Source organism: Pongo pygmaeus, chromosome 18, assembly GCF_028885625.2.
Source record: "Pongo pygmaeus isolate AG05252 chromosome 18, NHGRI_mPonPyg2-v2.0_pri, whole genome shotgun sequence".
In the NCBI taxonomy this organism is placed as follows: domain Eukaryota; kingdom Metazoa; phylum Chordata; class Mammalia; order Primates; family Hominidae; genus Pongo; species Pongo pygmaeus.
In genome coordinates this window covers 12,538,130-12,563,095 of record NC_072391.2, presented here as the reverse complement: position 1 = coordinate 12,563,095, position 24,966 = coordinate 12,538,130, and the positions used below count along the sequence as shown (strand labels likewise).

Sequence of the window (24,966 nt, the reverse complement as noted above, 5' to 3'; positions counted from 1 at the left end):
CTTAAAAGGCAGATGAGGCCGGGTGTGATGGCTCATTCCTGTAATGCCAACACTTTGGGAGGCTGAAGCAGGAGGATGGCTTGAACCTAGGTGTTCAAGACTAGCCTGGGCAACATAGTGAGACCCTCCTCTCTACAAAAATAAAAATTTAGCCAGGTGTGGTGATGCAGCCTGTGGTCCCAGCTATTCGGGAGGCTGAAGAGGGAGGATTGCTTGAGCCCAGGAGTTTGAGGCCACAGGGAGCTATGATGGCACCACTGCTCTCCAGCCTGGGCGCAGAGACTGTTCCCAACAGTCTCTGCGCGCAAGAAATTCCCAGGAACCTTGTGAAAAGCAGATTCTCAGGCCCGGCCCAGGGGATGTGGAAGGCCTGCAGTGCGGCCCTAGAATCTGCCTTCCCCGACCCACCCCCCCCCAAAAAAACACAACAGGGTCCATCCTAACTGCATTTTGTCGGGGGGTGAGGGGCGGGGCGGGGAAGGCAGATTCTAGGGCTCCACTCCAAGCCTTCCACATCCCCTGGGCCCGGACTGAGAATCTGCTTTTCACAAGGTTCCTGGGAATTTCTTGCGCGCAGAGACTGTTGGGAAACACTGACCTTCTCCCAACCCTGAATGCGGCTGCCCACCACTGACATTCATTCATTGCCTTACCATTCACTCCATCCACGTTTATGCGCCGTCCACACCATTCGCTGACGCAGCCGCCCCCCGCCCCTCACTCCCATTCCTCCCACCATCTCTGTCCGCAGTTCCCCAGGCCGTTCCCTCCCTGCCGCCGTTTTCTCTCCCGGGCGCGTCCCCGGCGAGCCGAGCCCCCTCCCCAGCCTGCGACTGCGCCTTAGGCCCCGAGCGCCCCGCCCCACCCGAGAACCTGCGCTGAGGCGGCCCCACGGGGCGCAGGCCCCGACCCTCAGCGTCCACCATCTGCTGCCCGCATTCGCCCGCCCGGCGTCCGAGCCCTTCAGCGGCGACGGGCGGAGCTGGAGCCCCGGGCCTGGGCGCCAGGGGGGCTCCTGGGAGGGTGATGAAGCAGGTAGGGCCGCGGGGATGCTGGGGCTGGAGGTGCGGCGGGGACGAGAGGAGCCTGAGGGAGCGCTGGAGAAGCCGGGAGGAGGAGGAGGAGGGATGCGCTGGGGCCTGGGGCTGGGCTGCACCCGGTGGTCGGGAGGGTGGAGAGGGCTTTGCACTGCAGCCGCAGCGGAGGGGCCCCGCCAGCTCGGAGGGTCCACTTGGGAACCCGGGGGGGTGCGAGTGGAGTCCAAGCCCAGGAGGACAGGGCGGATGGGGTTGGGGTGTGCGCCGTGCTTGGGCCTGCCACCTGCCCTTGCTGTCCTCCTAGGCCCTGGTGGACGATACCGAGGATGTGTCCCTGGACTTTGGAAACGAGGAGGAGCTGGCCTTTAGGAAAGCCAAGATCAGGTGTGTTGGGATGGAGCTTGGGTCAGGCATTCCCCAAAGCTGCAAATTCATTCATTTACTCACTCATTCATTCAAAATATATTGAGCACCTACTGTGTGCCAGGTCTGGGGCTGGGGACATATCTGTGGACACATCAGACAAGATCTCTGCCCTCCTGGAGCCTGCATTGGGAGAGGGAGGAAGAAGGGGTGGAGCTGATGTTGAACAGGCAAGGAGATTAATGAGATAATTGAATGTGAGAAGAAAATCAGCCCTGTGATGAAAGAGAAGGTAACTAGAGAAGGCCACTTGCTTTAGTGCAGCCATGGAGGGCCTCTCTGAGGAGGTGGCATTTGAGCTGATACCTGAATGATGAGAAGCAGCCAGCCATGGGAGACTCCAGAGGGAGAGTGTTCCAAGCTGAAGGAACAGCAAGCGCAAAGGCCCTGGGGCTATGTTGTAACATCAGAGAAAGCCACTGAGGCCAGAGGGGAGCAAGCTTGGCAGTGGGCTGGACGAGTGGAAGAGAGCTTGGAGTTTTATTCTAATCCCTGCTGAGTCTAGCTAGACAGACTTGTCCTGGGTCAAGTCACTTAACTGCCTGAGACCTCTAGCATCCCAGAAGGTGGCAGGACCAAGGCATGAGGGATGACCTGTGAACGTGGTTGCCGATGGCCCAGGCGGCAGCCACTTCTAGAAACACCCACAGCTCAGCCTCACTCACCCACCCAGTTCTGCTTCCAGCTATCAGAGCCAGTAGGCATGGGACTAGCCCTGGCACCCAAATGCCATTCCTTGTAAAGTCTCTGTTTTTAAAATCAAACTCTCTGATTCAAACCTAATAAACCCCAGAAAGTAATAGACTGTGTTAGTTTCCTATGGCTGCTAGAACAAATTACCATTATCATCTTGGCTTAAGACAAAAGAAGTTTATTTTCCTGCAGTTCTGGAGGCCAGAAGTCCACAGTCAGTGTTCCTGGGCTGAAACCAAAGTGGCAGCAGTGCCACACTCCCTTCGGAAGAATTAGGGGAAAATCCGTTCTTTGCCTTTTCCAGCTTTTGGTGACTGCTGGCATTCTGTGTCTTGTGGCCTGTTCCTCCGTCTTCAAGGCCAGCGTTATAGCATGTTCAGATCTCTCTCTCTGTTCCATGGTCAGGTGACGTGTGTGTGTGTGTGTGTGTGTGTGTGTGTGTGTGAAGTTTCCCTGTGCCTCTTTCTTTTTTTTTAATTTTTTATTATTATTGTACTTTAAGTTTTAGGGTACATGTGCACAACGTGCACGTTTGTTACATTGTATACATGTGCCATGTTGGTGTGCTGCACCCATTAACTCGTCATTTAGCATTAGGTATATCACCTAATGCTATCCCTCCCCCCTCCCCCCGTGCCTCTTTCTTATAAGGACTGTTGTGATGGCATTTAGGGTCCACCCACATAATCTAGGATAACCTTTGCATCTCAAGATCCTTAATTATAGGCTGAGTGCAGTGGCTCACACCTGTAAGTAATCTCAGCGCTTTGGGAGGCCAAGGTGGGCAGATTACTTGAGGTCAGAAGTTTGTGACCAGCCTGGCCAACATGGTGAAACCCTGTCTCTACAAAAAAATACAAAAATTAGCCGGGTGTAGTGGCATGCACCTGTAATCTCAGCCACTCAGGAGGCTGGGGAAGGAGAATCACTTGAACCTGGGAGGCAGAAGCTGCAGTGGGCTGAGATCATGTCACTACACTCCAGTCTGGGCGACAGAGTGAGACCCTGTCTCAAAAAAAAAAAAAAATTCTCAATTAAATTACATCTGCAAAGTACCTTTCATCATATAAGGTGGCTGTCACAATTTCTGGGGATTAGAACCTGGATTTCTTTTTTTTTTTTTTTTTTTTTTTGAGACAGGGTTTTGCTCTGTTGCCGAGGCTATAGTGCAGTATTACAATTATGGCTCACTGGAACCTCAAACTTTTGGGTTCAAGAGATCCTCCTGCCTCAGCCTCCGAAGTACCTAGGACCATAGGTGTTGCCACCATGCCCGGCTAATTTTTTAAAAATTTAATTTTGTAGAGATGGAGTCTTGCTATGTTGTCCAGGCTGATCTGGAACTTCCGGCCTCAAGTAATCTTCCCGTGTCAGCCTCTTAAAGCCTTGGGATTACAGGCATGAGCCACTGCACCCATCCAGGACCTGGATATTTTTGGAGGCTATTATTCACCCCACCATAATGGCCAATGATTACCTTTAAGGGAAGACACTGCAAATGAAGATTCCAAAAGAACTGGAATCCTGGGTAAAGAATCTTCTAGAACATCTGAACTCATATGTGTTCAATTTCTATTGAGCATCTACTGTATGCTCAACTCTGGGCTAGTGGCTGGGGATATGCAGCGTTCAGGACTCCACTCCTGCCTTTACGGATTCCCCAATCTAAGGCACGGTTGCTTAATCTCAGCACTCCTGACATTTTAGGCCAGATACTTCTTTGCTGTAGGGAGTGTCCTGTGCACCGTAGGATGTTTAGCAGCATCCCTGGCCTCTATTCACCAGATGCCAGTAGCGGCCCATCCATAAAGTCTCAGGCATTGCCAAATATCCTCTGTGGGGCAAACTTCCCCCTGGTTGAAAACCATTGGTTTTTAGGGCGGGAGTAGGCATACCAGTGGCTGTTACAACTCAGTATTTTTGTTTTGTTTGGTTTTTGTTTTTGTTTTTGAGATGGAGTCTCACTGTCACCCACGCTGGAGCGCAGTGGTGCAATCTCAGCTCACTACAACCTCTGCCTCCCGGGTTCAAGCAATTCTCCTGCCTCAGTCTCCCAAGTAGCTGGGACTACAGGTGCACGCCACCACGCTTGGCTGATTTTTATGTTTTTTGTTTTGTTTTGTTTTAGTAGAGATGGAGTTTCACCATGTTGGCCAAGTTGGTCTCAAACTCCTGATCTCAGGTGATTTGCCTGCTTCAGCCTCCCACAGTGCTGAGATTACAGGTGTGAGCCACTGTGCCCGGCCAGAACTCAGTATTTTAAATGCTGGGATAGGCAGAAGCTGGGGCTCTTATCCTGGCCAGAGAAGGAGGTACCAGCTAAGCTGGGACCCACAGGTAGGGTAGGAGTTGGTTAGGCTGGGAAGGGTAGATATACCATGGGGAGGCTTGGAGGTAAGGTCATGAATTTAGGGTGGTTCCATGTGGCTCAAGACCCAGGTGCTGGGAAGTGGCCTGCGTGGAGATTGGCGCCAGAGCCTGCAGCACTCAGCAACCAAGCTCCAAGCTCTGGAGGTGCATTGTCCACTGAACCTTCTATGAGGATGGGGTTGTGCCTTTATCTGTGCTGTGCAGCACGGTGGCCCCAGCCACCTGTGGTGATTAAATATCTGAAATGTGGCCAGGGCGCCTGAGGGACAGATGTTTTGATATTATTTACTTTAATTAATTGGAATGTAAATAGCCACATGTGGCTGTGGCATTGGGTGGGGCAATTCCAGAGTTCGGTCACCATGGAAGGATTTTGCTCAGGGCAGTGATGTGAGGATTGCAGGATGGAGGCTGGGTTGTTGGGATGGAAGGAGGATAGGAGATCAGACCAAGGCACTGGCAGGGATGATGGAGGAAAGGGGCCCAGAGGCACAGGGGAGGTAGAACCAGCCCGCCTTGCTGGTGGTCAAGATGTGGGGTGGGGACAGGGATCATCAGGGTGACACTCAGGCTGGTGGTCTGGTGACTCAGGTGAAGAAGCAGTTCTGGGGGAAAGATGTTGAACTCAGAGTGGTCCTTGTTAGTCTGTGTTGGAACGTTCTACTAGCCAGTGGACAGCTGGGAGGAGGGGCCAGGAGCTCAAGAAGTCACCAGGGCTGCAATCAGAGATCTGGGAGGCAGCAGCTCATGTATGCAGGTGGGTATGTTTGAGAGCCACCCATCCCAGAATCTTCGGTGTGCCTAATGCAGATTCCTGGGTCTGGCCCTGGACTTATTTAACCAGATTCACAGGGGATGGGCCTAGGAACATGAGTTTAAAATAGCACCCCAGTTGATTCTGATGCGTAGGAACGTAGAGATGGCTCTAAAATCCTGAGAACAAATGAACTTACCCAGATTGCAGTATAGAAAGGGAATTTTTTTTTTTTTTTTTGAGATGGAGTTTCGCTCTTTTTGCCCAGGCTGGAGTGCAGTGGTGCGATCTCGGCTCACTGCAGCCTCCGCCTCCCGGGTTCAAGTGATTGTCCTGCCTCAGCCTCCTGAGTAGCTGGGATTATAGGTGTGTGCCACCATGCTGGCTAATTTTGTATTTTTAGTAGAGACAGAGTTTCATCATGTTGGCCAGGCTGGTCTCGAACTCCTGATCTCACGTGATCCTAGTGCCTTGGCCTCCCAAAGTGCTGGGATTACATGTGTGAGCCACCACGCCCGGCCTAGAAAGGGGATTCTTAACTGAGGTCTACGGATGGGCTTCAGGGGTTCAGGACACCTCTGAAAACTATTATCTAAGTTTCATATGTGTGTTGTTTTAGAAAAAGATCCAAACTTTATTTATTTGTTTGTTTATGAGACGGGGTCTTGCTGTGTTGCCCATGCTGATCTCAAACTCCAGGACTCAAGTGATCTCTCTGCCTCATCCTCCCAAAATGCTCCCAAAGGATCCAAACATTAATTGGATTATCAAATGGGCCCATGATCCAAAAAAGTTAAGAATCACTAGTATAGAGTGAAAACGGTTATTTGTAAATCCCTTGTTGAAATGGATTCCAGGCTGACATCAAAAGGAGGTGATGCTGTGGAAGGGGGCCTGTCACAGGAGTCTGGGACACTGGGTTCATCTCTTCCTTTATCACTTTCTGGCTTGGTGATTTTTGGACAGGTCACCTTGCTTTGCTGGGCCTCCATTGGCCAGTCTGTAAAATGGGGATGATTGTATCAGCCTGACTTCACCACGCGGTTACTATACAGTTTATTTAGTAAATATTTATTCAACATCTGCCAGGGGCAGGTGCTGGGCTAAACCCTGGGGATGGAGCTCTGGTCTCTGCTCTTTCTGTCCCTGGTTCCAGGTCAGTGAGGTGTAGTGTTGTGGTGGGGGGCCTGGGAAGTACATCACATCTTGCAGGATCAGTGGAGGGTGTGATTCCACAGCAGAGCTGGGCACATAGAGGAAATGTTAGCCATGTTGTGTGTGTTTTTCCCCAGTGGGCAAACTTTTTATTTCTTTTACTTTTTTTTTTAACTTTAAAAAACTATGATTAAAAAAAACCAACAGCGTAAAATTCCATCTTAGTCATTTTAAATTATACAGTTTAGTAGTTTAAGTATAGTCACATTGTTGTGACACAGAGCGTTTTCATCTTGCAAAACTGAAACTCTGTACCGTTTAACAACTCTCCTTCCCCTAGCCCCTGGTAAATACCATTCTCCTTTCTGTCTGTATGCATTTGACTACTCTAGGGACCCCCTAAAAGGGTCATACAGTATTTGTCCTTTTTTGACTGGCTTACTTCACTTAGCATAACGTCCTCAAGTTTCATCCATGTTATAAAATGTGCCAGAATTTCCTTCCTTTTTAAGGCTGGATAATAGTTCCATGATATGAATAAACTATGTTTTGTTTACCCATTCATCCACTTGGGTACACTTGTACCTCTTGCTGTTGAGAATAGTACTGCAATGAACGTTGGTATGCAAATCTCTCTTTGAGATTCTGCTTTCAATTCTTTTGGCCGTATACCCAAAAGTGGGATTGCTGGATCCTATGGTAGTTCTATTTTTAATTTTTTGAGGAACTACCATACTGTTTTCCATATCAGTTGCACCATTTTACAATCCCATCAACACTGTACAAGGGTCCCAGTTTGTCTGCATCCTTGCCAACATTGTTATTGACTGTGTTTTTGATAGTAACCACCCTCATGGGTGTGATAACCATGTTATTTTATTGTGGTGTAGATTGGCATATCCCTAATGGTTAATGATACTGAGCATTTTTTCATGTGCTATGTGTCCATTTGTATATCACCTTTGGAGAAATGTCTATTCAAGTCTCTTGCCCATTTTTTTAATCAGGTTACCGGATTTTTGTTGTTGAGTTCTTTATTCTGGATATTAATATTTTCTCTTATTCTATAGGCTGCCTTTTTATTCTATTGATTGTGTCTTCTGATGCACAAAAGTTTTTAGGTTTAATGTAATTCCATTTGCCTTTTTGTTTTTTTTTTTTTTTTTGAGACGGAGTCTCGCTCTGTCCCCCAGGCTGGAGTGCAGTGGCTTGATCTTGGCTTACTGCAAGCTCCGCCTCTCGGGTTCACGCCATTCTCCTGCCTCAGCCCCTCGAGTAGATGGGACTACAGGTGCCTGCCACCATGCCCGGCTAATTTTTTGTATTTTTAGTAGAGACAGGGTTTCACCACGTTAGCCATGATGGTCTCGATCTCCTGACCTCGTGATCCGCCCGACTTGGCCTCCTAAAGTGGCCTGTTTGTACTTTTTGTTTCCTTTGCTTTTAGTGTCAGTGTGTGTGTGTGTGTGTGTGTGTGTGTGTTTAATTTAATATAATATAATCATGGCCAAGCACTGTGGCTCATGCCTGTAGTTCCAGCACTTTGGGAGGCTGAGTCGGGTAGATTGCTTGAGGCCAGGAGTTTGAGACCAGCCTGGGCAACATGGCAAAACCCCGTATCTACAAAAAATACAAAAAGTAGCCAGACGTGGTGGCACACACCTGTAGTCCTAGCTACTTGGGAGGCTGAGGTAGGAAGATTGCTTGAGCCTGGGAGGTCAAGGCTGCAGTGAGCTATTATCACACCACTGCACTCTAGCCTGGGTGACAGAGCAAGATCCTGTCTCAAAAAACAAAATAAATAAAAAGCAATATAATTCACATTCTACCAATTTATTCTTTAAAAGTGTATGATTCAGTTTTGGTTTTGATATATTCACAAGGTTGTACATCCTTCACTACTATGTAGTTCCAGAAGTTTTTCACTGCGCCAAATGGGAACCCTGTACCCATTAAACAGTCCCTACCCATTTTCCCCTTCCCCAAGCCCCTGGGAACCACTAGTCTACTTTCTGTTCCTATGAATTTGCCTATTCCAGACATTTCATGTAAATGAAATCTGGGTTAGTCAGGGACCTCCAAAGAAATAAAACCAATAGGATATCTGTAAGTATGTAGAAAGAGATTTATTAAGAGGAATTCATTCTTGCAATTATGGAGGCTGAGAAGTCCCACGATCTGCCATCCACAAGCAGCAGGCCCAGGAACGCTGGTGGCGCAAAACCCATCCTAGCCCGAAGGCCTGGGAACCAGGGGAGCCCACAGTGTCTCAGTCTGAATCTGAAAGGCCCGGAACAGAGGGGCCGACATGTAAGGCCTAGTCTGACTCCAAAGGCCCCAAAACCAGGAGGTATGATGTCTGAGAGGAGATGAGGACGGCTATCCCAGCTCAAGCAGGGAGAGGAAATTCCCTCTTCCTTTCTTTGTTGTCGTATTCAGGCCCTCAAAGGTTTGGATGATGCCCATCCAGATTGGAAAGGGTGGGCCTTCTTTTTTCTTTTCTTTTCTTTTTTTTTTTGAGACAGGGTCTTGCTCTGTCACCCAGGCTGGAATACCGTGGTGTGATCTCAACTCACTGCAGCCTCCACCTCCCAGGCTCAATTGATCCTCCTGCCTCAGCCTCCTGAATAGCTGGGACTACAGGCATGCACCACCACGCCTGGCTAATTTTTCTATTTTTTGTAGAGACGAGGTCTCACTGTGTTGCCCAGGCTGGTCTTGAGCTCCAGAGCTCAAGTGATCCTCCCACCTTGGCCTCTCAAAGTGCTGGGATTACAGCCATGAGCCAGTGCATGAGGGTGGATCTTCTTTTCTCCATCCACCAATTCAAATGCTAATTTTTTTTTTTCCCAGAAACACCTTCACAGACTCAGATGCAATCTGGGTATCCCTTAGCCCAGTCTAGGTGACACGTGTTTTGTACAATATGTGGCTTTTTGTCTGGCTTCTTTCACTTAGCATATTTTCCAGGTTCATCCCGGTTTTGGTGTTTATCATTATTTCATTCCCTTTGATGGTCAATTAATTACCCATTGTGTGGACATACCACATTTTGTTTATCCATTCATACATTGATGGGCATTTGAGTTGTTTCTGCTTTTGTGTTGTTATGAATTATGTTGCTATGAATGTTTATGTACATGCTTTTTTTGGGCATACATTTTTGGTTCTTTTGGGCACATACCTAGGAGTGGAATTGCTGGGCCATGTGGTAACTCTGTTTTAGCTGTGCCGTGTTGCAGACCAGCTGTGAGTGAGTGTTGTGGGTTTCCAGCTGCCTTGGGATGCAGGAGGAGCCTGGGCTTTAGGTCAGAGAAACCTGGATCTTGATTCTGCCACTCCCTAGCCAAGTGACTGCACCCCCACAGTACAGTTCTGGGCCCAAGCTGGCAGATGCAAATAGGCTTTGATATAAAACTGTGTTTCCCCAGCTCTATAGGAAGACAGAGGTAGGGCATCTTCAGCTCATTGGGAGATCTAGCCCCTGCACCCACATAGCTCCCTTTGCTCTACTATTGCAAGAATTGTGTCTGGCCGCCACAGGTGAGAGCCAAAGCACTATGCGTTACCTTGAATCATAGAAGCTGTAGCCTCCATTTCCCACCAACCTTTTCTATGACTTGTTTGCCCAGACCCAAGGCCTGCTGGCCAGCTCAGTCCCTCCAGTGCAGGGGCAGTGGGTGGCAGATACAACAGTCCTCGTGGAGCCTCTGTGCTACGGGAGGCCAGGGTCATTCCCAGGCAGGCCCCCATCAGCCCAGGCCCGATGTTAACCCTTGACTCACAGTGACCTTGTACTTGAACAGTGACCACGACACCTTCTGGGTCCCCAGTTTTCTCTTCTGTAAAATGGGGATGATGTTGGCTATATTATAAGGTTGTAAAAAGATGATTAAATGAGGTGAACAATGTGTTTAGGGGACCTGGCAGGGCTCCTGATGCCCCTTGTGGGCTTCATAAGTGGCACATGTTATTCTGATCACAAGTGTGACTTCCACATCCTGGGCTGTGCAGAGGCATGTTCTCAGCTCACCCCATCACACTGGAGTTCTCCCTGGAGTTGGAAACTGTCTTCCTATGGAAAGTTATTTTATGCTTTCAAGGCACCGTTTTCACAGAATTCCTCTGAACCCAAAGGTCATGGGCTCCCACGAATTTCCACCCAAAGTAGGAGAGTCTCTTCCTGCCACAGACAGATTTCTTAGATCTAATTTTGGTCTCAGTTGTCAGAGCTGGTTTTGTTTGTGGGGTTTGACCAGTGTTTCTTTTTCTTTTGGGGACTTGTGGGGGGATAAGGTCTTGCTCTGTTGCCCAGGCTGGAGTGCAGTGGTGTAATCATGGCTCACTGCAGCCTCAACCTCCTGAGCTCAAGCAATCCTCCCTTCTCAGCCTCCTCAGTAGCTGGGAATACAAGCATGCACTACTACCCCCTGCTAATTTTATTTTTATTTTTTGTAGAGACAGGTTCTCAAAACTCCTAGCCTCAAGTGATCCTCCTGCCTTGGCCTCCCAAAGTGCTGGGATTAAAGGTATGAGCTACCGCACCCAGCCTGATTAGTATTTCTTGGTTGGTCCTTGTTCAGCCTAGTGAATGTCATATTGAGAACATCATCGTCCTGTGGTCTCAGACACTACAGGAAGTCACATGCTAGTGGGCCCAGGTCTTCAGGCAAACACATGAAGTAAAAATCACCCCTGAAAATCCCTAACTAGCCAGTCAAGTAACTTTTGTCTTTCAAGAAGTCTTTAGCAATCACTTTATCTGCCATTGGATACAAAAGCAGTCCTGAACATGAGCCCCACTTGAAATTGTTGGCTGCTGTTTGGGGGGAACTTACGTTGAATGAAAAATAACAATAGCAAACACTTCCCCAGCACTTACTATATGCAAACACTATTCCAGGTTTTTTATTTAGCATAATTCATTTCATCTTCATTACAAACCTAGGCACTATTATTTTCTCAGAGTCAAGATTAAAAAGACTGAGGCTAACAGAGAGAGCTGAGTGACTTGCTTAATGTCACACATCTGTTCACTTCAAGGAAGGGATTTGAGCCTGACACAGTGGCATGCACCTGTAATCCCAGTTACTAGGGAGGCTGAGGTGGGAGGATGGCTTCAGTCCAGGAGTTCGAGTCCAGCCTGGACAACATAGCAAGAACCCACCTCTAAAAAGAAAAAAGGAGGAGATTTGAACCCTTGGAATCGGGCTCTAGACTCCGTATCTTACATTACATTGTGCGCAGATACTCACAGGGCGAGACACTCAGCATGAGCTTTGCTGTGAGAACAGCAGATTCATGGCTTCCATCTTAGGCTTACCCTGGGGAGTACTTTATATTTGCCTCCTGTGAATGCTAATACAGAATTGACCCCACTCTTTAGAGCAGCTTCGCGGCCTTGGCACTATGGATATTTGAGGCAGATCATTCTATGTGGTGGAGGCTGTCCTGTGTATCATAGGATGCTGGGCAGCACCCCGGCCCCCACTTACTACATGCCAGTAGCTTCCAACCCCTCAGCTGTGACAACGACAAATGTCTCCTGACGTGGCCAAGTGTCCCCTCGCAGCCAGATTGCCCCTGGTTGAGATCTCTGATTTAGATTATCCCCTCTCTGTCTGGGGTTTGGATTTGGATAAGTGAAATTTGTATTTGCGGGAACTCAAAGCACCTCTTAATACTTCTGTGTGTGACATTGACCGAAGAGAAGCCGGAGGTGTGGGGGACAAGGGAGAGGGCACGGGTGACAGTATTGATGACACCTTGGTGGGCACTCATCCTCTAAAATCAACATTAGCACATCTCTAATTGGTACCCACGCACAGACATGCACACACATCATGATCCCACACACTAAGGAGAAGATTTTTAGTTTTTCTTTGTTGATTTTCCAGGAGTTCTGCTCACCTCAATGAGTGAGGACCCCTTATCCAGACCCCTGTCCCCTGAGCTTTTGGGGAACAAAGTTATATTGTCACCAGCTCTCTAAAATCTATTTTGAAATTATAGAAATATGACACATAAGCAGGTCCCATCAAGAGCTGATTGTTTAATTTAAGGAAGGTCCATGATTACCAAGGAAAATAACCCACAGAATCAGGGAACTAGACAAATTTCAGTTCTCTTTGATTAGGGCACGGAATTACATTTTTGAAATTAACTCCTTACATCTAAGGCAGCTTAACTTCCTCTTATTTATATTTCTTGTTCACATGAAATTATTGCATAAGCTGTGCCCACAATAAAATCACTGAAGGGCCGGGTGCGGTGGCTCATGTCTATAATCCATGCACTTTGGAAGGCTGAGACGGGTGGGTTGCCTGAGCTCAGGAGTTCGAGATCAGCCTGGGCAACATGGTGAAACCCTGTCTCTACTAAAATACAAAAAATCAGCTGGACGTGGTGGCAGGCGCCTGTAATTCCAGCTATTCAGGAGGTTAGGGCATGAGAATTGCTTGAACCCGGGAGGTGGAGGTTGCAGTGAGCTGAGATTGTGCCACTGCACTCCAGCCTGGGTGACAAAACGAAACTCTGTCAAAATAAATAAAATAAAATAAAATAAAATAAAATAAAAAACAATAAAATCTGAAGTGTGATATCTGCTGACCTGTGACCCACATAATCTGGGAAGGCATTTGGAAGAGGACATTGGCCAGGTTCTTTGATGTTTTATCTTGGACAGCAGCTTGACTGCATGGACCTAGAGTATTTGCTTCTTTTCTTTTTTTCTTTTTGAGACAGAGTCTTGCTCTGTCACCCAGGCTGGAGTACAGTGGCACAACCTCGGCTCACTGCAACCTCCGCCTCACAGGTTCAAGTGATTCTTCTGCTTCAGTCTCCTGAGTAGCTGGGATTACATGCATGTATCACCATGCCTGGCTACATTTTGTATTTTTAGTAGAGACGAGGAGTCACTGTGTTGGCCAGGCTGGTCTTGAACTCCTGACCTCAAGCAATCCATCCGCCTCAGCCTCCCAAAGTTCTAGGAATTAAGGGCGTGAGCCACTGCATCCGGCCGAATATTTAATCATTCATTTATTTCAAGGTTGGCACTTTTGCCATTTGGGGCCAGGTCATTATCTGTCCTGTGCGTCATAGGAATTTTGCAGATGCCAGTAGCAGCCCCCCATTGTGACAACCAAAATGTCTCCAGACATTGCTGGGGGACACTCCAGATCGCCCACCTTTTTGAGAACCACTGGCTTATTCTTTTGCTCATTCATTTATTCATTAAACCAACAAACATTTTCAAGGACCTTTGTGTGCCAAGCACAGTTCTAGGGGCCACAGAGAAAACCAGATAGGCTTGGTCCCTGCCTTCCTGCAGCTGACATTTTACTTAGGGAGAAGACAATAAACATATAAGCAATGATCGAAACAAAGTAACTTGAGAGAGTAAAGCGGAATGTGATTAAAAAAAAAAAAAGCGTCCAGGGGACTTTCTTCAGCCCTGAGGAGTCCTCTTCACGTGGAGCCCAGCCCTGGGGGTTCCATGGCCCCCTGCTAACCCTTCACTCGTGACAGGAGCAAGCCGGCTTCCGAGATGACTCAGAGACAGCCACAAATCATGTTCATGGATTCCCTGCCTTAAAATACAGATGTATCTCTCCTCTGGACTTTAAGATACTTTAGAATAAAAGTTGCAAAGTGACAGTCAGCCAACTGACTCCAAGCCTTAGGTATGCTCTTGTCAGCCAGGGAGACATTTTACATTAATTTGAATTTAAAATTTAAAATGAGAAAAGATCACATTAGGCCGGGTGCAGTGGCTCACACCTGTAATCCCAGCACTTTGGGAGGCTGAGGTGGGCAGATCACTTGAGGTTAGGAGTTCAAGACCAGCCTAGCCAACATGGTGAAACCCCATCTCTACTAAAAATACAAAAATTATTCAGGTGTGGTGGCACGCACCTGTAATCCCCACTACTTGGGACGCTGAGGCACGAGAATTGCTTGAACCCAGCAGGTTGCAGGGAGCCAAGATCACACCACAGCACTCCAGCCTGGGCAACAGAGCGAGACTCTGTCTGAAAAAAAGAAAGAAAAAGAAAAGATTACATTAAAAATCTGGATTGCTCAGAATAGATGGACACACTGAGACAGAGGCAGACTGGTGGCTGGCAGGATCTGGGAGCAGTGGGGAGAATGGGGAGAAACTGCCCAAGAGGTACAGGGTTTTGCTTTGGAGTGATGGAAATGTTTGGGACAACAGTATGAATTGTTCCCTTCATGCCACTGGAGTGTATACTTTAAAATGGTTAATTTTGTGGGATGTGAATTTCACTTCACTAAATTGGTTTTTAAAAATATGATTGCTGGCTTTTTTGTTTGTTTGTTTTAAAGACAATGTCTAGCTCTGTGGCCCAGGCTGGAGTGCAGTGGCATGATCATAGCCCTCAGCAGCCTCGAGCTCCTGGGCTCAAGCGATCCTCCTCACTCAGCCTCCTGAGTAGCTGGGACTGCAGGCATGTACCACCACACCGGCTAATGTTTTTGTTCTTTGTAGAGATAGTGTCTCTCTAGTTGCCTAGGCTGGTCTCAGACTCCTGGCCTCAGGCGATCCTTTTGCCTTGGCCTCCCAAGGTGCTGGGATTCCACGCATGACCTACTGTGCCTGGCCTGCTGGCTTCTTTTGGAAATCTGTTAGAGCCAGAAGAATGGGCTGGAGTTGCCAGGAGTTGCCTGTGGGTGAGCTTCGGCCCTCACCCACTCAGTTGACTTATTTCCCAGCTTTGCCTGGCCCTGTGAGCACCTGAGGTTGCAGCCCCCAACCCCAGCCCTGAAAACAGTGGTGAGAAAATATTATCCCAACGAAAGCATTTTCCAGGGGCCCAAGAGGCCTTGAGTTGGAATTCCTCCCCGATGCCGTGGTTTTCTCCCTAAACCTCTTGAAGCCACCTACAGGGGCCTGAGGGGCCTGTGTGGATAGGCCAGCCCCACGGTCAGTCTGTGCATATGGACATCTGAGGCCATCCAAGGCCACTCACCCAGAGCCCCATGTTCCTGCTCAGCCCCTGGCCTTTGTATACGCTGCTCTCTTGCTTCCTAAATTTGTCCTTAGATCTTTAAAACAAAATTTAAAATAAAGTTTTAAATTGAGATGGATTTTATATATCATGAATTCAAAATTCACCCCTTTAAAGTATTTAATTCATTGGTTTTTAGTATATTTACAAGGTTGTGCACCCATCACCACTGTCTAATTTCCAAACATTTTCATTACCCCAAAAAAACCCATGTCCTGTAGATCCTAATCTACATCACTGCTAAGCAGTGTTCTGTAAACGAGGCATTTCTCATTAGCCCCCACAACCCCAATGTCTACCCAGGCCTGATGGTCAGCTGTTGTGTCCACCTCTTGGGTCCCTGTGTTGGTTAAAATGTCAATAAAGAGCCAAGAGCCTCATGGATACCTTGCCAGGACAAGCTCCCACAACTAAAGGGTCACAACCCCGAACACCAGGACCAGCTGATGGGACCCTGCACCGTTGGCCATTCTCATTGGACAGTGGTCGTCCCATATCAGTTGTTGAATATTTTGAATGTGACTCTTTACCCATTAATGACACTGTGCACACTGGGTTGAAACCACTCCTCAGCTCCTTTCCCTCCCTGCTACAGATGAGTAACATCTGGGAGGGCAGGACTTTGTCCAGCCTGTTCACTGCCCTCTGACCTGGCCCTCCACCTGGTAGATGGGAGGTTCGCCACACATGTGTTGTTGTTGCTCTAAGCTCAATTTATGTGTTTTTGTTGTTGTTTTGAGACGGAGTCTTGCTCTGTCGCCCAGACTCTGACACACACACACACACACACACACATACACACACGCGCGCGATCTCGGCTTACTGCAACCTCCGCCTCCTGGGTTCAAGTGATTCCCCTGCCTCAGCCTCCTGAGTAGCTGGGATTACAGGCACCTGCCACCACGCCCAGCTAATTTTTGTATTTTTAGTAGAGACGGGATTTTGCCACATTGGCCAGGCTGGTCTCGAACTCCTGACCTCAGGTGATCCGGCCACCTCAGACTCCCAAAGTGCTGGGATTACAGGCGTGAGCCACTGCGTCCGGCCTCTAAGCTCAATTTATTAAACTCAGTGTTTCTTAAGCAGTGTTGAAAATCAATTAAAAACATTTATGTGTTCATCATAAACTTAATTCTATATCCTTGGGCAATTTAAATGACATTTCAAATTTAGCATTTGTGATTATGTGGAGCACCAAATAAACATGCAACCTAAAATACACACAGCAATGACAAAACTTACTGTTTACAGAGTGATGGGGATTTTTTAGTGGTTAATGAAACCCCAAATGAAATAAATATGTAAAATACAGCAGCAAGATATGTTGAATTGGAAAATAATATTTTGAGTTAGTGTCCTTAAAATAACTTAAAAAAAAACTTTTTACTTTGAAATAATATCAGACTTACGGGAAGGTAGCAAGAATAGTACAAAGAACTGATGTGTACATTTTACCAAGATTCACTAATTGGACGAGTGCACTTGCTCACACCTGTAACCCCAGCAATTTGGGAGGCTGAGGCAAGAGGATCGCTTGAGCTCAGGAGTTGGAGACCAGCCTGGCCAACATGGCGAAACCCCGTCTCTACTAAAAATACAAAAATTAGCCTGGCATGATGGCACATGCTTGTAATCCCAGCTACCCTGGAGGCTGAGGCAGGAGGATCACTTGAATCCAGGAGGCAGAGGTTGCAGTGAGCCGAGATCACACCACTGCATCCCAGCCTGAGTGACAGAATGAGACTCTGACACACACACACACACACACACACAAACACGCGTATCATATAAACTCGTGGATGCAGACATATTCTTATTGTTACTCAGATTGTCTCATTGTTGACCAGTAGGAGCCTCTTCCAGTTGGCTTCTGAGTCTTCCTAATTGTGTGTGTGTGTGTGTGTATGTGTATTTGTTCTCTAAAGTGTTTGAGAGTAAGTAACACATCATGCCCACTTGCCCCTAAATACTTCAATGTGCACTTTTTACATTTATTTTTTACTTTTTGTAGAAACGAGGTCTCGCTATGTTGCCCCAGGGCTCCTGGGCTCAAGTGATCCTCCTGCCTTGGCCTCTCGGAGTGCTGGGATTACAGGCCTAAGCCACTGTGTCCAGCCATCAATGTGTACCTTAAGAAAAGTACATTCTCTTATGTAAGCAGAGTGCGATTATGGAAACTAAGAGACTATCTAATCTATAGTTCATATTCCATTGTCCTTTAGAGTAATTTTTTCTCTCAGTTCGAGATTCAATCCAGAGGCTGGGCGGTGGCTCATGCCTGTAATCTTTTGGGAGGCCAAGGCGGGAGGATCGCCTGAGCTCAGGAGTTTGAGACTGGTCTGGGAAACATGGTGAAACCCCGTCTCTACTAAAATACAAAAATTATCCAGGCATGGTGGCATGTGCCTCTAATCCCAGCTACTCAGGAGGCCGAGGGATGGGAATCGCTTGAACCCAGGAGGTGAAGGTTGCAGTGAGCTGAGATCACGCCACTGCACTCCAGCTTGGGTGACAGAGCGACACTCAGAAAAAAAAAAAAAGAAGACTGAATCCAGGATCTCCATTGCATTTAGTTATTCTGGAACTATTCCGAGACTTTCTTTATTTCTCATGACATGGACATTTTTGGAGAGTAAAAGGGCAGCAATTTTGAGGAATAACCTTAATTTGGGTCTGTCTGATGTTTCTCCTGATTACATCCAGGTTATGCCTCTTGGCAGAGATACTGCAGAAATGATGTTAGGATAAAAGGACATTTTCTTTTTTTGAGCTCTGTCACTACTAAAGGTGGCTCAGAAATCGCATTTTTTTTTTTTTCGTCATCCGCCACCTCTTACATACGATCCCAGGCCCCAGATTTTGGTCTTTCATTCTCTTTGCCATTCAGAGAACCCAGGACTCCTTAGAAAGGATCTGATTCTAAGTCTTGAGGCAGAAACCAGTCAGACTGGATCTGGGACATCCTTTTGTTGATAAAAAGCAGGAATACTGGTTTTTTTTTAACAAAGTGTATTTTTTGAGACAGGGTCTTGCTCTGTTGCCCAGGCTGGAGTACCGTGGTGCAATCTTGGCTCACTGCATCCTCCACCTTCCAGGCTCAAGTGATCCTCCCACCTCAGCCTCCCAAACAGCGGAGACCACAGGTGCGCACCACCATGCCTGGCTAATTTTTTTAAAAATTATTTTTAGTAGAGATGGGGTTTCACCATGTTGCCCAGGCTGGTCTTGAACTCCTGAGCTCAAGCAATCCACCCACCTCAGCCTCCCGAAGTGCTGGGATTACAGGTGTGAGCCACCTGTGATTTTTGCCTGGCCAAAAATACTTTTTAAAAAGTTATAGGCTATTCAAAAAGAATAAATAAACTAAAGAGCCTCCCACAGGCCAGGTTGCAGTAGTGATTCAGTATTTGCTGAAGGAGTTAATATGACCACTCAGTTCTCCCATTAAATAACCTCTGAGTTAGGGTTTACCACTGATGGCCGTAGTTTCTAGAATGCCATACATTTTAGGGTACATTAGTTTGGTTATAGCTTTTAAGAAGTAGAGCTGGGAAAGAAACACCATATTAAATATTTGCAACCATTAGTAGACACACCCTGGTTCCAGAAATATTAAAATGGTCAAAAATAAAAGTGCAAGGGAAGACAAGATCCTCTCTCCATTTTGCAGATGAGGAAACTGAGGCTCCCAAGAGCCAGGTAACAGACACAAGTGAGTATTTGCTGCCTTCAGATCTTGTCCAGTTTCTAGCAGAACCTAGAAGCTCTTCAGAAGAAAAAGCACAAGGCCAGGCACAGTGGCTGACACCTATAATCCCAACACTTCGGGAGGCCAAGGCGGGCTTGGCCCAGGAGTTTGAGACTACCCTGGACAATATAGCAAGACCCTGTTTCTAAAAAAAAAAATGTTTTTAATTAAAGAAAAGAAAATGAAAAGCATATAACTTGGGGAATACTACTTTTTACTTCCAGTGCAAAAAAAAAAAAAAAAAGAACCCCACTCAGGGTGAAAACCAAAACAAGAATACAGGCTGCATAACTTCTGCAATCTCTGTGAGCCACTCCCTCTTTTCACTCTTTTCATGCCATCTGGCTGGCCGGTTTCTGCTCCAGACTTCTGGAAAGTCAGTCTCGGGCCTCTCTGCTCTTTTCTGTCCATCAGTTAATAACTCCGAGTCCCCTGTTTTAAAAACGTGAATATGAGTACAGCTGTCCTTATGGTCTCATCCACTCACCCCCAACTCTCCTCAAGTAAGCCTGGGACCCCTCATTTCACCATCTGCTTCTAAGAGGAACCTCACTCTCCTTGTCTTTCCTGCCCCTTGAAACCACCTAACACAACAACATGCCTTATGCAGAGTTAAAATTCTTCAACAGGCCGGGTGCGGTGGCTCACGCCTGTAATTCCAGCGCTTTGGGAGGCAGAGGCGGGAGGATCAGGAGGATCACCTGAGGTCAGGAGTTTGAGACCAGCCTGACCAACATGGCCAAACCCTGTTTCTACTAAAAATACAAAAATTAGGCAGGCGTGGGAGTAGGCACCTGTAATCCCAGCTACTCGGGAGGCTGAGGCAGGAGAATCGTTTGAACCTGGGAGGTGGAGGTTGCAGTGAGCCAAGATCCCACCACTACAACTCCAGCCTGGGTGACAGAGTGAGACTCTGTCTCAAACAAACAAAAACAAAAAGAACTTCTTCAACATTAGAGCCTGTAGCAGGGAGCTTTTGATGCATGACAGATTTCCCCCAACTTAGCAGCTACAGATAACAAACATTTATTATCTCACACCTGAAGTTCAGGAATTGGAGCAGCTCGGCTGGGTGGTTCTGGCTCAGGGTCTCCAGAGGTTGTAGTCAAGAGGTTGCCCAGAGCTGCAGTCATCTGAAGGCTTGACTGGGGCAGTAGGAGCTGTGGCCAAGATGGTGTCCTCCCATGGCTGTTGGCTGGAGGCCTCAGTTCCTTGCCATGTGGGCCTCTCAACATAGGGCTGCTCCCAGCATGGCAGCTGGCTTGCCCTAGGGAGAATGAGGGAGAGAATGATCAAGACAGAAACAGAGGTGGCCGGGTGCGGTGGCTCACACCTGTAATCCCAGTTGGTAAGGCTGGTCTCGAACTACCGACCACAGGTGATCCACCCGTCTCGGCCTCCCAAAGTGCTGGGATTACAGGCCATGAGCCACTGCGCCCGGCCAAGAATCATTTTTCAAAATAAAACTACAATAGAATTTTTTGAACTTTCAATCTTTTTTTTTTCTATAGGGTCTTGTTCTGTCACCCAGGCTGGAGTGCAGTGGCATGATCAGGGCTCATTACAGCCTCGACCTCCCCTGCTTAAGTGAGCCTCCCACTTCAGCCTCCTGAGTAGCTGAGACCACAGGTGCCTGCCACCACGCCTGGCTAATTGTTTGATTTTTTGTAGAGATGAACTCTCACTATGTTGCCCAGGCTGGTCTCGAATTCTTGGGCTCAAGTCACCTTCCTGCCTCAGCCTCCCAAGGTGCATGAGCCACCGTGCCCAGACTCCAGTTTTCTAAACTTTAAAATAATTGACAATACCCAAATGGAATGAAATATCTAGCCAGTGTCCCTATCCTTGATTGTCTCATAACTTTATTTTTTACAGTTTATTCATTTGAGTCATAATTGAAATAACATCCACACATCGCAATATTGCAGTTGGTTGCTATATAAAATCCCTTTTATGGGCTGGGCGCGGTGGCTCACACCTGTAATCCCAGCACTTTGGGAGTCCGAGGCAGGCTGATCACAGGGTCAGGAGATCAAGACCATCCTGGCCAACACGGTGAAACCCTGTCTCTACTAAAAATACAAAAAAAAAAAAAAATTAGCCGAGCATGGTCGTGGGCACCTGTAGTCCCAGCTACTCGGGAGGCTGAGGCAGGAGAATGGTGTGAACCCAGGAGGTGGAGCTTGCATTGAGCTGAGACCATGCCACTGCACTCCAGCCTGGGCAACAGTGCCAGACTCCATCTCAAAAAATAAAATAAAATAAAATAAAATCCCTTTTACTACATAGGCTTCCCACCCTCTCCTCTCTCTCGCTCTCTCTTTCTTATCTTTTAAATTGTTCTTTTTTTGAGACAGGGTCTTGCTCTGTTGCCCAGGCTGGAGTGCAAGTGGCACGATCACATCTCACTGTAGCCTTGAACTCCTGGGCTCTAGTGAGCCTCTCACCTCAGCCTCCCAAGTGGCACACACCACCACACCTGGCTACTTTTTATATTATTATTTTTTTTTTGTAGAGATGAGGTTTCACCATGTTGCCCAGGTTGGTCTCAAACTCCTGGGCTCAAGTGATCCTCTTGCCTCAGCCTCCGTAAATGCTGAGATTACAGGCATGAGCCACCGCGCCCAGCCCATCTTTTAAATTTTTTTAATTTTTTTGCTTTGCAAGCAAATTGTTGTTCTGTGAGGCTTGCTGGTTGCATCCTGTTGCATCCTTTAATATTTTCCTTGGTTGTCTGTATTTCTTGTAAATGAGTAGTGAGAGCTACAGTCCTGATGTGATTCAGATCTGAGTGTTTTCGGCATGTGGTCTTCAAAGGAGGGGGTGTGTTCTTCCATTAGGAGGCTCCCAGTGCCTGGCGGTCTCTCAGGAACCGTTGGTGCTCAGTCCTCCATCCTTGAATTCTTCAGGGATTGTGACAGGGCGGTGGCGTTCTGACTCTATCATTTCATTTGTGAGCTGAAGTGATCCAGAAGGAGAAACTCCCCTCATCGAATGTGTGGTCCTTGCACGGTACACTTTGTAGAGAAAAGGCATAATGCATGCTTGAAACTTGTCCTTCGCTGCTCAGTTTTCGAAGTAATGAGTTAGGTCCCCTGTGTCTTCCATGAGGTGAGCAATGAGGGTTTTTCTTAAGTGTCAGATAGGCCGGGCACAGTGGCTCACACCTGTAATCCCAGCACTTGAGGAGGCCAAGGCAGGCAGATCACCTGAGGTCAGGAGTTCGAGACCAGCCTGGCCAACATGGTGAAACCCCATCTCTTCCAAAAATGCAAAAATTAGCCGCGCGTGTTGGTGCGCACCTGTAATCCCAGCTATTCGGGAGGCTGAGGCAGGAGAATCATTTGAACTCAGGAGGTGGAGGTTGCAATTAGCCAAGATCATGCCACTGTACTCCAGTCTGGGCAACAGAGCGAGAGTCTGTCTTAAAAAAAAAAAGTATCATATAAACTCATGGATGCAGACATATTGTTATTGCTACTCACATTGTCCCACTGTTGGCCAGTGGGAGCCTCTTCCAGTTAGCTTTCACCATGTTGCCCAGGTTGGTCTCAGAATCCTGGGCTCAAGCGACTTCCTTAACCTGACTCTCATGGCGTCTGGCAGCTTCCTTGCTATCTGGGATGTTCCAATGTCCCTGCCCCATTGTGTGCATTTCTCCATCTCTACCTGGAATCTGCCATTTCTCCAGGGAGCCCAGGCTCCTCTGAGTGGAGATCGGAGTTCAGAGGCCACTGCCTCGGGTCGCCTGTCTTATTAGCTCTCCGTGGTTAAGCCTGCTAATCTGAGGGTTCCAGGGGCAGCCTGGAAACCCTGGGCTGAGAGTGAGTGGGGACCTAGGACCTCCTATTGATTCTGCCACTCAGAGCAGCTGCTAGCCCAGAGGATGTTACCCTGAAGACTAGGACAGGTGGCCCCCTCTCAGACAGACAAAGACCCCTACCAGGTACCTAGCTGGGGAGTGGAGCACGGGCAGATTTCAGCACTTGCCCCCCCACCCCCATCTCAGCCAAGCGCCGTCACCCTGTGCACCTGCATACATAACTGCTTCTTTACTCCCACTCCGGGAAACTCGTGTCACCTCTCTGAGCACCAGTGTCCTCATCTGTAAAATAGCACAATGTCTTCTTCCTACCTCTCTTATTTTCTTTGGGCTCATTTGACCTAAGGCAGATGTTATAGGTTGAGCTGGGTCTTCCCAAATAGATATGTTAACATCCTAACTCCCTCAAAAATTGAACCTTACTTGGAACTACGGTCTTTGCAGGTGTAATTAGTTAACATGAGGTCATACTGGAGTAGGGCAGGCCCCTAATCCCATATGACTGGGGTCTTTATAAGGACATGTGAGGATAGAGACACAGGGAGAGGCAGAGATTGGAATGATGTGGCTACAAGCCAAGCAATGCCAAGAACTGCCACTGTTATAGTTTGAGTATTTGCGCCTGTAAAATGCATGTTGAGATTTGATTGCCATTCTAACACTATTAAGAGCTGGGACCTTTAAGTGATGATTCGGCCGTAACGGCTGTGCCTCATGAGTGGGTTTCATACCTTTATAAAGGGGCTGGTGGGAGTGAGTCCTGTCTCAGGGCTCTTCTGCCCTTCTGTCATGTGAAGACAGTGTTCCTCCCCTCCTGGGGGTGCAGCATTCAATGCATCATCTTGGGAGCAGAGACCGGACCCTCACCAGATACCGAGTGTGCTGGCACCTTGATCTCGGACTTCCCAGCCTCCAGAACTGTGAAAAATACTTTTTTTTTTGGTGAGACAGGGTCTCACTCTGTCACCCAGGCTGGAATGCAGTGGTGTGATCACAGCTCACTGAAGCCACAATCTCCTGGGCCCAATCAGTCCTCCCACTTCAGCCTCCCACATAGGTTGGACCATAGGTGTGTGCCACCATGCCCAGCTAGGTTTATTTTTTTTATTTTGTAGAGACAGGGTCTCCCTATGTTTCCCAAGCTGGTCTCAAACTCCTGAGCTCAAGTGATCCTCCCACCTTGGCCTCCCAAAGTGGGAGCCACCATACCTAGCCAAAAGATAAATTTCTATTGTTTGTAAATTACTTGGTCGATGATATTCTGTTACAGCAGCACAAAATGGGCCAAGTCAGAAACTGGTACCAGAGAAGTGAAGTGTTGCTATAACAAGTACCTGAAAATGTGGCAGAGATTAGAATGATGCCACTACAAGCCAAGCAGTGCCCAGAGGTGGAGGGTGAAGGGTGAGAATCCGCACACAGGGCCCAGCCTGGGCCCAGCATCCAGCGGCACCCCCACAACTTGTCCCTGGGGCTCACACTTTCATTTTGATGCTTAGCATACCCAGACTCTAAAGTCAATATGTCTCTTTTTTTGTTTGTTTTTATTTTTTTGAGACAGAGTCTTGCTGTGTCGCCCAGGCTGGAGTGCAGTGGTGCAATCTTGGCTCACTATAACCTCCAAGTGATTCTCCTGCCTCAGCTTCCCGAGTAGATAGGATTACAGGTGCGTGCCATGACGCCCGGCTCATTTTTGTATTTTGAGTAGAGACAGGGTTTCGCTATGTTGCCCAGGTTGGTCTTTAACTCCCAGCCTCAAGTGACCCACCCACCTCAGCCTCCCAGAGTGCTGGGATTACAGGCAGGAGCCACCATGCCCTGCTGGGTATGTCTCTTTAAAAAGAAATAAAGAACAGAAACAAGAGGAAAAAACTGTGGCAACCAGAGGGAAGTTTGTTCTTTTATTCACTTCTACACATAAACCTCTATTGTGC

At 47.7% G+C, this 24,966-nt stretch overlaps 1 protein-coding gene across 2 annotated transcripts in view; it reads left to right on the top strand.

Annotated features, from left to right (window-relative positions):
- The first annotated feature begins 622 nt into the window (after window positions 1–622).
- The window catches only part of TVP23A (trans-golgi network vesicle protein 23 homolog A), a 49,430-nt gene continuing 25,086 nt past the window's right edge, over window positions 623–24,966 (top strand). Inside the window, exons 1-2 of one of the 2 annotated variants that reach the window (XM_054455176.2) lie at window positions 623–1,035; window positions 1,342–1,421. In XM_054455176.2, coding sequence (XP_054311151.1) covers window positions 1,027–1,035; window positions 1,342–1,421 — 89 coding nt within the window. In that variant the 5' untranslated portion in view covers window positions 623–1,026. The remainder of the gene's footprint in view (window positions 1,036–1,341; window positions 1,422–24,966) is intronic. The other variant, XM_054455177.2, reaches the window with a different exon arrangement.